At 38.3% G+C, this 16,633-nt stretch overlaps 1 protein-coding gene across 3 annotated transcripts in view; it reads left to right on the top strand.

Annotated features, from left to right (window-relative positions):
- LOC148323127 (kalirin-like) overlaps positions 1-16,633 on the top strand; it is a 192,797-nt gene that overhangs the window by 148,604 nt on the left and 27,560 nt on the right. For all 3 annotated transcript variants that reach the window (XR_015846514.1, XM_088315416.1, XM_088315415.1), the window contains exons 39-41: positions 199-277; positions 377-544; positions 15,541-15,747. Coding sequence is in view for 2 of the 3 variants with exons in the window: in XM_088315416.1 (XP_088171542.1) it covers positions 199-277; positions 377-544; positions 15,541-15,747 (454 nt within the window). In the remaining variant the exon portion in view is untranslated. The remainder of the gene's footprint in view (positions 1-198; positions 278-376; positions 545-15,540; positions 15,748-16,633) is intronic.

Here is a 16,633-nt window from a genome sequence, read left to right as displayed (position 1 = left end):
ACTAGATGTCCAATGGCATTTTCACATAAGCCCACAGTGGAGGGAAAGTGTACGCTGGATGTATCGCCAGTCAATCTGGCTGATTGTCATGGTCAGTATTGTGAATCACTCCACAACCATTGGCCTCAGTTCCAATTCAGTCTTTTTTTGCGTTGTTCTGTTTGCTGCTATTTCTCTAACTTGTGTTTATGCCTGCAGCTCTCTGGTGGTTGTGAGTTGACGGTGATCCTGCAGGACTTCACGGCAGGATGTAGCAGTGAGATATCCGTCAGCACGGGTAAGCGTCTGCCCTGGCCTCATCAACTTGTGATTGTGTGTTTTCTTCAAGACATTTTCTTGAATATTTTTTTACATGTCTCTGTCTCTCTCGCTCCAGGCCAGACAGTGGAGCTGCTGGAGAGGTCCAGCGAGCGGCCTGGCTGGTGTCTGGTTCGGACCACCGACCGCAGCCCACCTCAGGAGGGTCTGGTACCCAGTTCAGCACTGTGTGTGTCCCACTCTCGCTCCAGTGTGGAAATGGACTGCTTCTTTAACTCAGGGAAAGGTACGGCACTTAACTCTCCATCATGATCTTTGAAGACATAAGGGGGTGTGTGTGTGTGTGTGTGTGTGTGTGTGTTTGTATATATATATATATATATATATATATATATATATATATATGTATATATATATATATATATATATGTATATATATATATATATATATAGTCGGGGTGCAATTAATACACAATATTCACGGTTAGGTTCGATTTGATACATTAGTTTAAAACGGTTCGATATTTTTTAGATACATTTTTTTTTTAATTTATAGTTTATTGAAGCTACTTACATTTGTTTAAACTCAAAAGTAAACATTTTACATTTGATTAAATCTATTTTAGCAATACCTGACTCATTTTCTGCTGTGCATACTTAGCAACATTTAAAAAAAACAGCACCATGAAAACAAATAAGAATATTTTACGAATACAAAATAAATTATCTGAGAAATGACCCATCTTCTGTGGTGCATTCTTAGTAACAGATTACAGCATATTTGACAAATAAACAGCTTCTTAGAAAATAAAAGTTAGACTATACTTAGTTTGTGAAGTATATATTCAGCACCATTAACTTATTAAACAAAAACAGTACCTTAAACTTAAACTATTGGGTTAAAGATATAGGCTATATATGGTATGTAAAAAATAAAATATTTCTTATAAGATTTATTTATTTTATATGTAAAATCTCTAAAGCATCTTTATCAGTCGAGTATACATAAAAAACAATTTCTTTCTTAATAGTGTATTATTTGAAACATCATTGTTTTTTAAATTTGAATCATTGGAACACAAAACTCAGCCAAATACAGTAGTGTATCATCTTGGGTGCTTGACTGTATTTTCAGTATAAGCAGAAAATAAACACTTAATTCCTTAAATAATTTTTAAATCACTGTAATTTGTATAAAAATAAAGATGTATTGAAGTGTATTGTACTACTCCAAAATATTTTAAAATAAATAAATAAAATAAAACAGGTATAGTTGCTTTTGGGCGCACTAATTTCCATCCTCCGCAACTTCTTTCAGACTTCTGGTTAGTTGTGTGACTTTCGAGCAGCCGTGTCTGAATAACGTTGCATTTAATGTCCCACTCGGCAGTGATGTAAAGTGCCGTAACGGTCAGATAGTGTTGCGGGGGCTGCTGACAAAGCATTTGCTAATTTGACTCTCATCTTGTTGTACAAATCAGGAATGGCAGTATTGGTGAAATAGGTCCGCGCAGGAACCTCATAACGTTCCATTTATTTCAGCGTATATGTGTCACCATGTTTGTTGTACTTCCACCAACGTAGTTAGCATTGTGTGACACTTGCGACATACTGTTGAACTTGTACTCCACGACACGTTTCCAAATGTTAAACGTGACGTTTGGTGGAGCTTCTTCCATTCAAGTATGCTTGTAGCCATGTTACAACCGCTAGCGAGCTTCCCATGCAGCTTGGTCCAAAATGAATTTGGGAGGGGCAGTAACGTACAGTGAATCGGTCTGGGCTCGCCAATCCAGCATATAAAAAGGTGGAGTAGACAGCGCTGCTCCTCATCGTCATGAAATTTGTATATATATATATATATATATTTATATATATATATATATATATATATATATATATAGTGAGGAGAAGCGGTACAGAAGATGGATGGATATATATTTATTTTATTTTTTTTAATTGCACATGCAATGCATTTAGTAACATTTAGTAACGCTTAATCACTAACTTAAATGACAGTCAAAGGCGATTTTTTTTTAATTATTTTTTTTTACATTATATATGATATATATGAAGTGTAAGAATAAGTTAAAGGGGACGTCAACCCCGAAATTGTCTTTATAAGAATTAGCTTTATGTGCCTTCACAAGTCGAAACATGGCATTCTGATTAATATTGTGATTAATATTTGTGGAATATGAGGCAAGCAATAAAATCCACCAGTTTTTGTACATCTCAGGCGGACATTTTGCCACTTGCTGTCAACTGTAAATGAGATCAAAGTTGCTCAGGGCTCAGCATAGACCAATCATGGCTCAGCTTCAGAAAACCGGTGAGCCGTGCTTGGTCGTTACCTGAGACCTGAGCAACTGTGTTGTCATTTTCAGTCAAGAGAAAATATGGCTTAAAATGTGTGGATTCTACTGCTTAACTCATTTTTGACCATTTCACTGTTTATGGGTTGACTTCCCCTTTAAGCACAATTAAAAAATAAAATAAAATGCAACTTTATTTGTAAAGCGCATTTCATAAAAGTTGCAGCTGTAACATAGCGCTTAACACTGAGTAAAACACAAGTAGCAATATTTCATTAACAAAGACCACCGTAAATTAAAATATAAATTAATGATATTAACAAAATAGAAACTACAAAATAACAGAACAGTTAACAGACACAAGTCGCATTGAAACATTTTCACACAACGAGCAAACAATACCCAGGCTTGTGTCAACTGCAGGTTGATGCATATTTTGCATGTGCGTGACAACCCAGTGCATGTGTCAATATATTGTGATATAATTAGAGAGTATTAGTAATAGCTTAATAGAAAATGTACAAATATGAAATTATGAAGGTGTATTAGAAACACACAGAACATAACATTTTAATTATTTTTTTGTGAGAACAAAGTCCTGTAGTATGTTCCTGGTATGCTTTTATGCAACTTGTTTTGTATGGAATAGAAAAAGAACTTCCCAAAATTGTTTGCACAAAGTTAGACGAATACACATGTACATAGAAACTTGGATTGGCCCTGTCCCAATACTTTTATCCTTATGAATGCGTGTGTTTTTGTGTGTGTGTGTGCGGGGGTGTGCATGTGTGCGGGTGTGTGTGTGTGTGTGTGCTTGTGCATGCAACCTTTTTGTTGGAAAGATTACTGGTCACTTCCAGGTAATTTTACCAATACTGACCCCTCTTGTTGGGTTTGGTATAATACATGATAGTTTATGTCTGCTATGCAAACATGCTCACGAATTAGATTTGCCACCTTTCCACACGTGCATTTAAAAAAAAATTGTCTTTTGCCCCCCCGCCCCAATTAATATAAATTAATTTTTTGTAGCATTTCACCTTATCGCAAAAAAAATAATAAATAAATAAAATTCCGGGTCGCACCATTTTTTGTTACACCCCTGAAATGGAATGAAATCATAGTGTGCTTTCCACACGTTAAGGCTCTTTATTAAGATTTTAGAGCCTTCTTTTACATACTTACCGATTTTTATTTATTTATTTATTTTTAATTCATTCAAATTTGGAAAGCTTGTTAATGGCACTATTCTCTCTGGTGTGTCAAATTTAGAAAGGTTTTTTCTTTTTACTTCCAAAGAGTAGAGTAGTAGGAGAGCTGAAAATGAAACCTTTTTTTTTTTTTAATGATTTATAAAAATGAAACCTGATTTGTGCAGGTTCAGGGAGGGTGACGCAACTACAGCTCCGCCTCTTGCTCAACCTCCTCCTCTTTATACTACTCTCAATCTCAGTCAGCTCTCAGTCTGGCTGCCTAAATTAGTTTGTACAATATAGAGTTTTGTGTGTTTGTAGGCGTGCGTGCGCGTGCTGGGGTGTGTGTGTGTGTGAGAGAGAGAGAGATACAGGTGTGTAAATGTAGTTTTAATCACCCGTGCATGCGTATTTGCGCGTGTGTATGAAAATGAAGCGAGGATGGCTTTCCTGTGGATGGATCTTGGACCGCTGCTGTTGCTGCTGCACAGGTGAGGCTAACAGTGAGGGTTTTTTGGGGGGACGTGGGGGTGCATGTGCATCTGTGTGTCTGCACATGTATAAAAAATGAAACCAAAACTACTGCAATAACCGAGACAACTGTGGAATGTGTGATATGGCAGTGGTGAAACAGGTATGCGTGCTCGTGTCTCGAGCTTTGACATTTCACTCATTATTCATCCTACTGTTTGATTGATCCATATGAGGACAATTTTAGGATGATGTCATTTTACCTTCTTTGACTGCATGTACACGTTTGTAACTGTCTACATGTGAGGGTGTGTGTTCTTTTCTTTCTGTCTGAGTCTCCACAACCTTTTGCCGAGACCTTTTTTTCTGAGGACATTTTCACTTGTCCACACAAGCAAAGCGCTATGTGTGGGGGTGTGTGTGCGTGTGTGTGCGTGTAGGTTTACTAGCATGAATACATTTTAAGAACTATGAAAAAATGAGCACGCTTGTTGAGTTGGACCAGGTCCTTCCATTGAACTGAACGTTTTTATTTACTTATTTATTTATTTTTATGGAAGTCAGCGAGCGCTGAAACAATTACGGTATATGGACCTCTGCTTTATTTATATATATATATATATATATATATATATATATATATATATATATACATATATATATATATATATATATATATATATATATATATATACATATACATATATATATATATATATATATACATATACATATATATATATATATATATATATATATATATACATATACATATACATATATATATATATATACATATACATATACATATACATATACATATACATATACATATACATATACATATACATATACATATACATATACATATACATATATATATATATATATACATATACATATACATATACATATACATATACATATACATATACATATACATATACATATACATATACATATACATATACATATACATATACATATACATATACATATATATATATATATATATATATATATATATATATATACATATACATATACATATACATATACATATACATATACATATATATATATATATACATATACATATACATATACATATACATATACATATACATATACATATACATATACATATACATATACATATACATATACATATACATATACATATACATATACATATATATATATATATATATATATATATATATATATATATATATATATATATATATATATATATATATTAGGGGAGGCAAAAAATCGATATTGCAATAAATTGTTGCTTACTCTGTCGCAATAAATAATCGATAGCCTGGCGACAATATCGATATTTCAAAACAACGCACATAATGGATTTACTTCGTCATCACCGTCCGTACTTAATCTCTCCTGTCCTGTCTGTTGGGGCGCTAATGCCGCAAATGGTTCTAAAATTGCCGGGATCAGCGGCCGGTGAAGAGTGTGAAGAATTTACAATAGAGAAAGAACTAATGCAAGAATGGCGGAAAACCCAGAAAAACAAATCAAGTTTCAAGAGTTTCCACTCGCTTTTTACGAGACCTGTGACGGGAGAACACTAGATAAAGAATATGCAATCTGCAAGAACTGCTTTGCAAAGGTAAAATATAACATCAACACTACGAATCTGCAAAGCCATCTCGTTCGCTATCACGGTTACTACTCGCAGGTGATAAAAAAAAGGCGAATCAAGACAGCCGACAATCACTACTGCTTTTAAAGCAAAGTTTCCCTTTGGTGTGCTCTTGCGTTGGAGCATGTTGTCCAGTTAGTGTTCATCAAGAAGAATATGCCTTGATGTTTCCACTGGGCGGGTTAACGTGAAGCACTTTAATGACAGTTGATACTGACATTTCAGGTTCAGAAAGCAGTGCAGTGTCTTGGTTTACATAAAACATGTTATTAATGTTTGTGCACTTTAATTCGTCCAGCCGTAGCTACAGTGTTAAGACTCAGCGGCAGTGAGGTACTTTGCAAATGCACCTTTCTTTGTACTTTGTACACGTATTGACATTTTCATTTTTATGGCCATTTTTTTCTTTTTTAGTCACATATCTCATGATATATTGTTGAAGAGATTTCTAATGATATATTGAATATCGTAGACATTGTGTATTGTGATATTATCGTTATCGTGGGCCACATATTGTCACAGTATCGAATCGTGAGTTACCCGTATCGTCCCACCCCTAATATTATATATATACATATATACACGTGTATATATATATATATATATATATATATATATATATGTATAGAGAGAGAGAGAGAGAGAATATGCAGGTAACGAAGCTGCCAGAGTAAAAGGATTATAACATTTGAGGATAAGAGGTTAAAAATCCCACCAATCCCCCCAAAAAAACACACCCATAAAACATCAACCTAGCCTGTTGCTGTGCTGTGTTCACTTCACTGCAATAGAATATGATACTCAACAATCTCCACATTGCTGCAGCTGCCCTCAGTCTCTTCTGAAGAATTAATGAAAACAAACACAAACTCTTACAATACCTTAGACAGTTGTGTTTTTTGTTTTTTTTTACTCTGCATTTTTATACTTCACAGTCTACCATTCCTAGATGCCCTCAATCTCGTCTTCAATAAATTTTTGCGTCGTTGCCACATTTGAGTATACACTCTAACTTTAGGATGAAAATTGTTTCGTTTCCGACAAGTAAATAAAGAATTCTCCTTTTCTGTTGAGTGCTTAATACAGCATTGATGGGGAAAAAAATAACCCCCCAGTCTGATTCTTTGATTTCTGTGTCCAATAAAACAAGTCCAGCTATGCACAATGTTTATCGTGCGGGTCAGCATACCAGCTAAACGTTACCTTGGTGGCTTTGTGTGCATAGCTGCAGCGAACTTTGGTCCATGACTGCCGACAGGTCGGATTGTGACTGTGCAGGCTTCCTACTGTATGCAGTCAAACTGGTTGTACTGGTTGCAAACAGCCAAGCTCGCACTAATTTGTGGGTATGTGACGAGAAGACAGCGTCAAATGGGCAAATGGGCACAATCTCAATCCCACAAAATAGGTCACCGGAGACTTTACAGACAATAAATGACACAATAGCTGTGGCTGATGTCATGAAAAAATAATGAAAAAAAAAGTTCTTACTTGAAGCAATCACATGACAAAAAAATCTCTGTTTGCACAAGTCAGCAATAATAATTGACTTCCCGTTTTTTGGTGCATGATTTTTAATGACTCATTTAATACCGTAAACCGCTTGTTTGTCAGTATACATCCGGATATGATGTAATCACAAGAGCTTCCAGTAATCAAACTGTTAACATACATTAGAACAGTGCTTCTCAATTATTTCCTGTCACGCCGCCCCCCTACCAAGAAGAAAACAATTCGTGCCCCCACCACCATTTTTTTTTACATTTTGTACTAATGTACATGTTCTTTGTATACTAATGTTTCATTGTCAATAAAATATCCCTTAACAAAGCTAAATTGATAAAAAAATATATAATTTTGAGAACGACTATTGTGAGGATCTCGAAACTCAGTACTGTTTTGCAAATATTGATGAGATGATAAATATTTCCTATACGTTTTTTTTTTTAACTTAACATGAACGAACCAAACAGTTATTAATTCGTATATAATATAGAAAAGACAAAAAGAGCCAGGGGGATTTCAAACAAAAATTCTATATAAATAACATAAAGCAACAGTTTTAATGTTTACTATACTTTTTTTTTATGTTTACAATACGTTTGACGTCGAACATCTTTGTTGTGATGACGTCAGCCATTTCCGTGTTCCAGCCTGAGAGTGTCTGCTAAATTGCTAACGGAGCAGTCGTCTTATTTTATGTTTAGATATGTAATGGTTGCAATGCAACATTTCTGTTCATAGCTGCTGGCTCTCCGCCCAAACACGGTTTGAGTCAGACTTCTGTTAATAGTCAAGCATACATCGAAGCAATTAATTTTAGTGATTAGCGCGCTTAGCGCCTCCTTGCTCACCTCCTCCTTTAGAACGCTACTTGTTTGCGGAGTCGTTTATTTGCCATCACGTAGCTTGTTGCTTCTGCTCTGCGCAGACTTACATATAGTTCAAATGAAGTCCGTTCTGCTACGGCGCAAGATAGCTTGGCGCAGTGCATTTAAGTAGCGGCGAAAGAAATCACTTCTGGGTCAACGAGCGACAGGGCAACGCTTTTTTTTAATCAGTACTTGCGTGACAGGGCAACGCTTTTTTAAATTAGTACTGCGTGACATGGCGACACTTTTTTTTTTTAAAACCAGTACTGCATGAACTAGGGGCACAAACAGCTTTAACGAGCTCAAACTCGCGTTATCTGAGATCGCCTTTTTCGGTCCCAAAACTATGCAAAAAAACATGTTCCCCAGGGTCCCACGCGCCCCCCTCGGCATCGCACCGCCCCAATATTTGAGAATCACTGCATTAGAAGGATGTGGCAATTGTCCTGTGGAATATGCATTACAAAATATTTTTAGAAAAAATGCTGACTCATCTTAATTTACAAAATGTTGAAAGGCAACATGCCATCGTATAGCAGCCATTTATATATCTGATATAATCACTCAACATGTTCAAGCGATACTGCTCAAATTTCCCAGGACTTTGATTGAACTTGGTAAACGAGCAGAGCAAAGTTATTGAGCTTTTTTTTTTAAATGTTTCAAATTTTTCATTCTAATGACAAAACAGTACTTAAGTAATTAGAACATCTACCTCTCGACTTGGTCCAGCATATTTGCAGCCTTTTAAAATATTGACTTATCTGCTTTTGGTCCTCCCATCATTTTTCAAAAGCAATGCAAAAGAAGACACAGGAACCAACATTGGCATTCCTGTCATAGCTCCCTTTTGCATTCTCAAAACACGAGCATAAACCTGAATGTCTATTTGACAGAAATGATCATACATATTTTTGGGGAAAGCTAGCATATGTTAATCTCAAATATTTCCCACTAAAGGCTTGTATGTGGGTTGATCCCATTGCAGTTCAATTTTAGAAAAGTGTCTTTGTTCCGAAAAAAAATGAATAAATAAATCCAATTTTCACAAAAATGTTGAAAGCTCCTTGTCAGATTTAAGTAATTTGGTAATTGCACAACTTGTAAGTGTTTGTAAAGCAAAATAAGTGGTTAAACACTGGCAGTCAAATTGGAGAGATGATCTGCGTGTGTTGTCAATGGGGCTATTCACACATGTGAAGAGGGGGGATTTAAGGTGTGTAGTGTAATTACAGAATGAAACGGACTTTGTGTGTAAAAGGGCTGAGTTGTGAGGGTGAAAGTGGCCTGTGATGAGACAAGAGGCTTGTTCTGCTCAAAGATAATGAATGGCGGCCACTGCAGCAGTCCACGGTCTGTCTTTTGTGTTAGCTTGCAACAGTAGTCCCGTTGTTCCACCTCACCTGACTTTTCGAGGCAGTCTACGCTCCTCACTCTTCAAATTTTTCCCTCTTTTATCCGTTAAGAGGGAAAAAAAGGTAATAGCTGTATTAACCTCAGCTCATAGATGCTATCATTCACAGGTGGACTTAAAAAAGTAAACTGATGCTCGCTAAACAAATCAGCTGCACCCTACAGAGGCATAAAATAGCCTCTCGAATAAATTAAATTGTGGAGGCTTGTGCGTGGGAGTTACACAACTTATTAGTTCCACCCAGTCTGACTCGGTTCTTTATATTTGTCTTCATTTCTCCGTTGATGGAAATATTTTGGTAATATTGCTCAAAGGTACACCGAAATTGTGCTTGTGCCAATAACAGCGTAACAATCCTCTCCCTTTTTAATTGTCCCATCTCATTAATTGTGGAAGTATTTGGCATACAAGGTTTACAATTCAGTTTAGTTTTTGTGGCCTTGGAGGAGGTTCATGCTCGACTGAGTGGAATCTCTTCCTTTTTATCAGTCTTTTTTGTTGTCAAGCAACTGTCAAGGACACTCAAGACCTAACTTGGTCATGGCTGAATATGCAAAAGTCACATTACACTGCATTTGCACAACAGCACTTAAGGGAGCAACGAGTGAAGTGTTGAGATAATGTAAGGACAGGAATGTATGTGTGCGTGTTTATGTGTATCACAAGAATTATCGAGTCTTACTCATTGAGTGTCATAAAGATTAAGCATGTTTTTCTTTTGCTTAGGCTTTTTATGACAAAAGCTAACTGTGCAGTACTTCTTAAATGTACTAGATGGTTAAACAGTGGAAAGGGTAAAAAGTAAAAACGATAAATTTATTTTAATGTAATTTCCCCCTCTTTTCCTCAAAAATAAATAAATGGTATGTTAGTTTAACGTTGTAATTATGTGCCAATAGTGTATATCTGAAGAGACTGAAGTTTTTCTGTGCAGGCACTAGTTTGTGTCTGTTTTTTTTTTTTTTGCTATGCTCCCACAAAGTATGTGATGATAAACATAGAACCAGAAATTGAACTTCCAGTGACTTTTCCTGCTTAGTTCAATAAGTGAAAACACCATTAAAGGGATACTTGATTGACGTTAACATTGGCACTTATATAATAGGTTTGCATACAAAAATGACATCAGTACCAAAATGCTCCCCCCTAAAAGACTGTAGTTTTTTAAGTTTTTTTTTTTTTATATTTAGGACAAATTTGGTCGCCTCCTTTTGGAGCTCAGCTTGTTATTTTTTTTCCGGTTTCAGCATCTACATCACAGAGCAGGAAGGCAAGTGAGATAATATTGAACGAATTGTCAGTTCTGTTGTCTAAAACGGCAACCCATCGCCACCAAAATGCATCCATCCATCCATTTTATGTACTGCTTGTCCTTCGGGCAGTCGGCGGGGTATACCCTGAACTGGTTGCCAGCCAATTGCAGGGCACACAGAGACAAACAACCATCCACACTCACACTCAAACCTAGGGGCAATTTAGAGTGTCCAATCAACCTGCCATGCATGTTTTTGGAATGTGGGTGAAATGGAGTAGCCAGAGGAAACCCACGCGGGCACAGGGAGAACATGCAAACTCCACACAGGAAGGCCATAGCCAGAATCGAACCCATGACCTCTGCAGTGTGAGGCCATCGTGCTAACCAGTCGTCCACCGTACCGCTCCAGAAAAATGCAAATGCACAATAATTTGGATTTATTGACATCAAACGTGATCTGTGATCACCTCCACAAAAACAGAAATACAGTGCCGATCGATTCTCCACTTACACAGGCTGAAGCGAACAAGAGCAAGTATGTGCACACAAACCCCGACTGGTTATATTTCGGACATTTAGCTGCGCCAATCTTTTATTGAGTGCGAGGAGGCATCCTGGCATCGATGTTTACACCTCCCACCCCCACGGGTAACAACAGCTTTTGGTCGCTAAACAGACGACGTTAGCACAACAAAATTAGTTTCTTAGCAGCGACTTGGTACCGAGGATGCCTGGCCGTTGACACTCATGCACGTTAACGCCTACCACCGCTTGCAGCCAATTCATGACGCTGTCAGTTCCAGCAAGGAGGCCGACTCCATAGCCGAGTGTGGCCGCGACATTGAGTGGTCGCATTCCAAAGAATGAAATGGCTCGTTGTAGTTACGTCACCTACAGTCGAAAAACTGGGGCTAATCTTCTTCCAAATAAATGTGCATGTCTACTCATTCTCACTTCAGTCTCTGTAAATATCCCGCCTGGTGCTTTTATGACGTTCGTTCTCACCGTGATCAGCAAAGAAGCAGTGTGCCGCGTCCTAACAGCATAATCTATGTGCCTCTGCTCACCTCCACATTCCCTCATTCTCATATAAATCAGCCACTGAGAGGTTAATCCTTTTGATATGTTGAAGCTGTCATAGGTAGTGATCTCCACATGAATTTTGGTGCCAATTGATCACCGTTTTCGGACGTAATAAGCAATGAATGTACAATGATTTCCAATGGAGAGTTTGTAATCTGTCCCTTTAATAACTCACCAAAACATGAAGAAAGCGGAGGATAGCGTTGTCATGACCCGTGCCGGTCATGACAGGTTTTTTGGTTCATTATTTTCACTTCCCATGCCATGTCCTTGTTTTGTTTATATTCTCCGCTGAGTGGGGGGCGTTTCCTCCAGCGCTCGCTCCCGTTACCTTGTCGCCTGGCTGGAGAGACGCGCCCACCAGCCACACACCGGTTCCCCGTTAGCCTCACACCTGACTCTCATCTTACTGCTAATTCATGGACTATTTAAACACCCCGTGCCGACTGCTTGGCGTCGGTGCATTGCTCCACAATACACCCTCTATACGCGTTTTGCTCCCGGTGACTCCAATGTCCCGATTGTCCGTTCCTCTCGTGCTCGTTCTCATCACGTTTAGATTAAGTCACGTTCTGTTTTCCGTGGTTATTTTCGCACCCTGCCACGTTTTTGTTATTCCTAGTCCCTCATTTGCCTTTTCAGTTTATTTTGCCAATAAATTCCCTTTCAAGCTACCCTCTTCGGCTTCCCCGCATTTTTGGGTCCTCCTCCACCTCGCCTACCGGCGAACCCTGACAAGCGTAGCCATATTCCTTGATAAAAGTAGGTGTTTTTCAAGAGAGAAAAAAAGAAAACTAATTTCAGTTTCCTTATCAAAAAATATACAAACTGAGCTTGTTAGTGAATAATGGGCGATCTTGGATCTTGTCCTCCTTTAATTAAATAGTGATTAGATGCACAATATAATTTCACTTAGATGATCCTATTGTAACTAGCATGGAGCTGAATCTGCCTTTGTATGTTTGTACAAAGTATGTTTGCAACAGCTACTGAAGAGTTTATCCACCACACAACACTCGTTACACTTTCTCCTCCCGTCGTCATGTTTTAATCACGCTTTACTGGAAAGTAATGCACATTGTTTTTGGGAAACCAAAACACATTTTGGGTGGTCACAATCGACTCCGAGGTGACACACACCCACACACACCCACACACACCCACACACCCCCTCACCCCACGCACAAGCGCACGCAAACGCACGCACCCCCCCCCCCCCACACACACACACACAAAAACGTCAGCGTTAGCAGATTTTCTTCCCTCTGCAGTTACTATTAATCTGAAAACATTTAGTAACATCTCAAAGGGCTTCCAAAGGCCACAGTTGAGGAATTTTAACGACATACGTCTCGGCAGGTACAAACATTCTCAGAAGCACAGACCTACATTTATATGAAATGAGAATAATTTATTTCCAACACTGTTTTGTCTTTATTTCATAGCGTGTGTCTTGGATGCATGGCTTCCAGTCGCCTGTGAGTTCATTTATTTATTTTTTCATTTATTTTGTCCAATTAGATTCCAGCTTTGATGTGTGGCCGTGCACATATTATTTTCCTTAATGCCACTCAGAGTTGAATTTGTTGTTCCTCATTTTAGCCAATCAGATATTAGGTTCACTGCTCAGCGCCTTCTACAACGACGACATGGCGAGTGAGTTTCTCTGTCCTCTAATTTTTTCAGCAACATTTAGGCTGATTGCTTGAGCTCAATGTGCATCAAAGCTTGATTTACCATGAAGAACAGTGTCAGACCATGATTGAAAAACTAAAAATCACATTAAAGGCGCACTCTTCAAGAAGAAAAATGGACTTTATGACTCCAGGGCAACCAACATTGAGCTGTGTGGCTTGTTTCAGCCAGGAAATTGATTTTGTTAAATGCACTTTCAGAGCATTATGTATGAGCAGAACAGTTCTCTAAGACAGACAGGCATAAGCCTCGGAATTCGCATCAAGATTTTATATTGATTCTGAGCTGATATATAGTACTGTAGAGGTTTATAGGGGAGATGTTGGATGATAAAGGTAACTGACTTTTTTGCTTTAGTAATAATGGTACTCATCCTGAAATGCCTCGGTCTCTTTTTCTCGTATGTGTTATGCGTCTGCACTAGGATAACTCATCAAAAGCCCAAAAATCTTGTGTGCAGAGGGCATGAATCTGCAAAGTTGTTTTTAGTTACAGTGTTGACTTTGTTTGACTTCAATTTTATCACTGAAACATGAAGCATTAGGTTTGTGGTGATGTTAGTAATTCTGTCATGCAGTTAGTTCATTTATTACGCATGACAATGACGTGAGGCCATCTTTAATAAACATCTTCTTGATGGTGATCGAAAAGCTTCGCCTTATTTCCCCAAAATATTTATACCTCCTCCGTTGCTTCTCTGTGGATCTGAGATTAGCTCCTACAGGCGGGACTATATTTACTCCCTAAACGCTAAAATCGTTTTCTCCCAAACTTTTTTTTTTTTTTTAAGTGTGTGACACTCAACGGCGTGCTCTTTGTTTGCATATGAGTGTCACATCACGGACATCCGTTCACATTAAAAGTCACATTTTTTCAGTGTGAACGTACCGATAGTTATATCCATCCATCTGCCACTGATTTCTGAGCTTGCTCGCTCTCTTTCTCTTTCTCTCTATCTCATTAAAATATTATCCATGAGTTTATGGGACTTATCTAGAAATTTTGTGTGCCATACACGTACTTGATCACCACTTAATTCTTATTAAATCATTTTAATGCAAGCACAACTGTTATTGCATGTTTAGCAAAGCAGAGAGCAAGCTGATTGAAAAGAGTGAGGACAAACTGTACGTAGCAGTGAAAAACATGAAGCTTTGGGGGTAAAAAAAGAAAATGTTTTTTTGTTCCACGAAGAACACCTCAGGAGATCCCCCTGACCCTTGAACTTTAATTTCCTGCCTGAGACACACTTGCACTGTTACACACGGCCGCAACACTTCGCTCGCAGCTGTTTGCGTGAGCACAGCTGATCCACCGCACTGCTGACACATGACTGCATGCACACACTCGCACACACACCCCTACATATACACACACACACACACACACACCCCCACCCACCCCCACACACGCATACATGCACACGCATATTTTCACAAACTGAATGTATCATAAAGATGTTTTTTTTCTTCTACATTCTCTACATTCTGTTCCCCTAGATGAATGAACTTGTGAGACTACGCAATAGTCATTATGTTCGGGTGTCATCTTGTCTTTTGTGTTATGCTTGAAATAAAATAAAGAAAATGCCTATTCTAAAATAAAGGGGAAGAGATGGAATTGGCACATTTCTTCCCTAAGAACTTTGCCTCAGGAATAGGAAATTTTGGAGGACCATTGTGTGTATGAAACATGGGAGGTGTTGTCTAAATTTATTCCTGGGGTGCTACTTTCAGTTCAGCAATTGGAATCATATATTTTTGTTCAGGTTCTACTACAAGTGCTCTACCTTAAAATGTTTTTTTTTTTCATCTTTAGAAAATTATCCTGTAAGTAGCTCTGATGGTAAAACTGAGTCGGTGGCAAATCTTCAGCCGCAATCGTCCCTCAGCTCCTTGCAGTCCAACTCGCCAGGACCCAAGCGCTCTGGAAACACGCTCCGGAAATGGCTGACCAATCCTGTCCGACGCCTCAGTCACGGCAGCTCGGTTAAGAAACTCCCCAGTACTAAACAGAAGAAGACAGGTAAGAATAGGGCGATTCTGATATGTATATTTCAGGGCAAACTCTGTGTACATCAAAATTTCAGTTTGGGTCAATTTAGTGCCTCCAATTGTGCGTCAGAGCCATTTGAATGGAATAGCAACAGAAAAAAAGCAGACAGGAGTTTTTAACTACTGTCAGAGGCTTGCCAGGTGGATGTTGTTCCCCAATTTCTTGCCTGTGTTGCTTATACTGAACAGTTAAAAGGTGAAAAACTGTTCCCTCATTCCACACAAAAGAGTAAGATCTAAAAAGGAAAACAGTGGCGGGGTTGTGCATTTCACACCGAGGCCTTCAGTGAAGTCCTACTTAGTCTGACTTGAATAAAAACCCTGCATAACCATCATTTATGACACCACGGCTAGAGAAATAATATAGAGACACACACTTTCGCACTTCGGAGTGTTGGACCACCTCGGCTCACAAGAGCTAGCTTCTCTTGAAAGGTCCATCTTGAAAAGGGTCTTGCAAGTGTAACTAATCAAATCCACACTTTTCCCTCCTTCCGCCATTGTGGGTTAAAAAAGCAACAATATATTCTAGATTTTCTAACGGTCGCCGGATGTCTGGTGTCGATTTATTGATTCCGTATCGCGCTGCCCACTCACAAGTGATGAATCACAGGACACATTCGCACTTTCAACTTAAGGTATGCGCAAAGCCTCACTGTAACCAATTTGTGATCTGATTGGCTATCGCAACTGTTTATCAACACTAAGAGCTGGTTCACTCACACAGCACAGACGACTGCACTGTTGATTCTGAAGGAGTACCATGAAATGTGCGAGGCAACACAAGTTAGCAGAATTGTAATTTGATAAAAACTCTCACCAAAAATATATAGAACTGCTTCTCCTCATGAGGGGTC

Source organism: Idiotropiscis lumnitzeri, chromosome 14 (assembly GCF_059441095.1).
Source record: "Idiotropiscis lumnitzeri isolate Australia: NSW breed Sydney's pygmy pipehorse chromosome 14, RoL_Ilum_1.0, whole genome shotgun sequence".
In the NCBI taxonomy this organism is placed as follows: Eukaryota; Metazoa; Chordata; class Actinopteri; order Syngnathiformes; family Syngnathidae; genus Idiotropiscis; species Idiotropiscis lumnitzeri.
The sequence above is the reverse complement of the archived record's forward strand: the minus strand, read 5'-3'. Positions and strand labels throughout refer to the sequence as shown.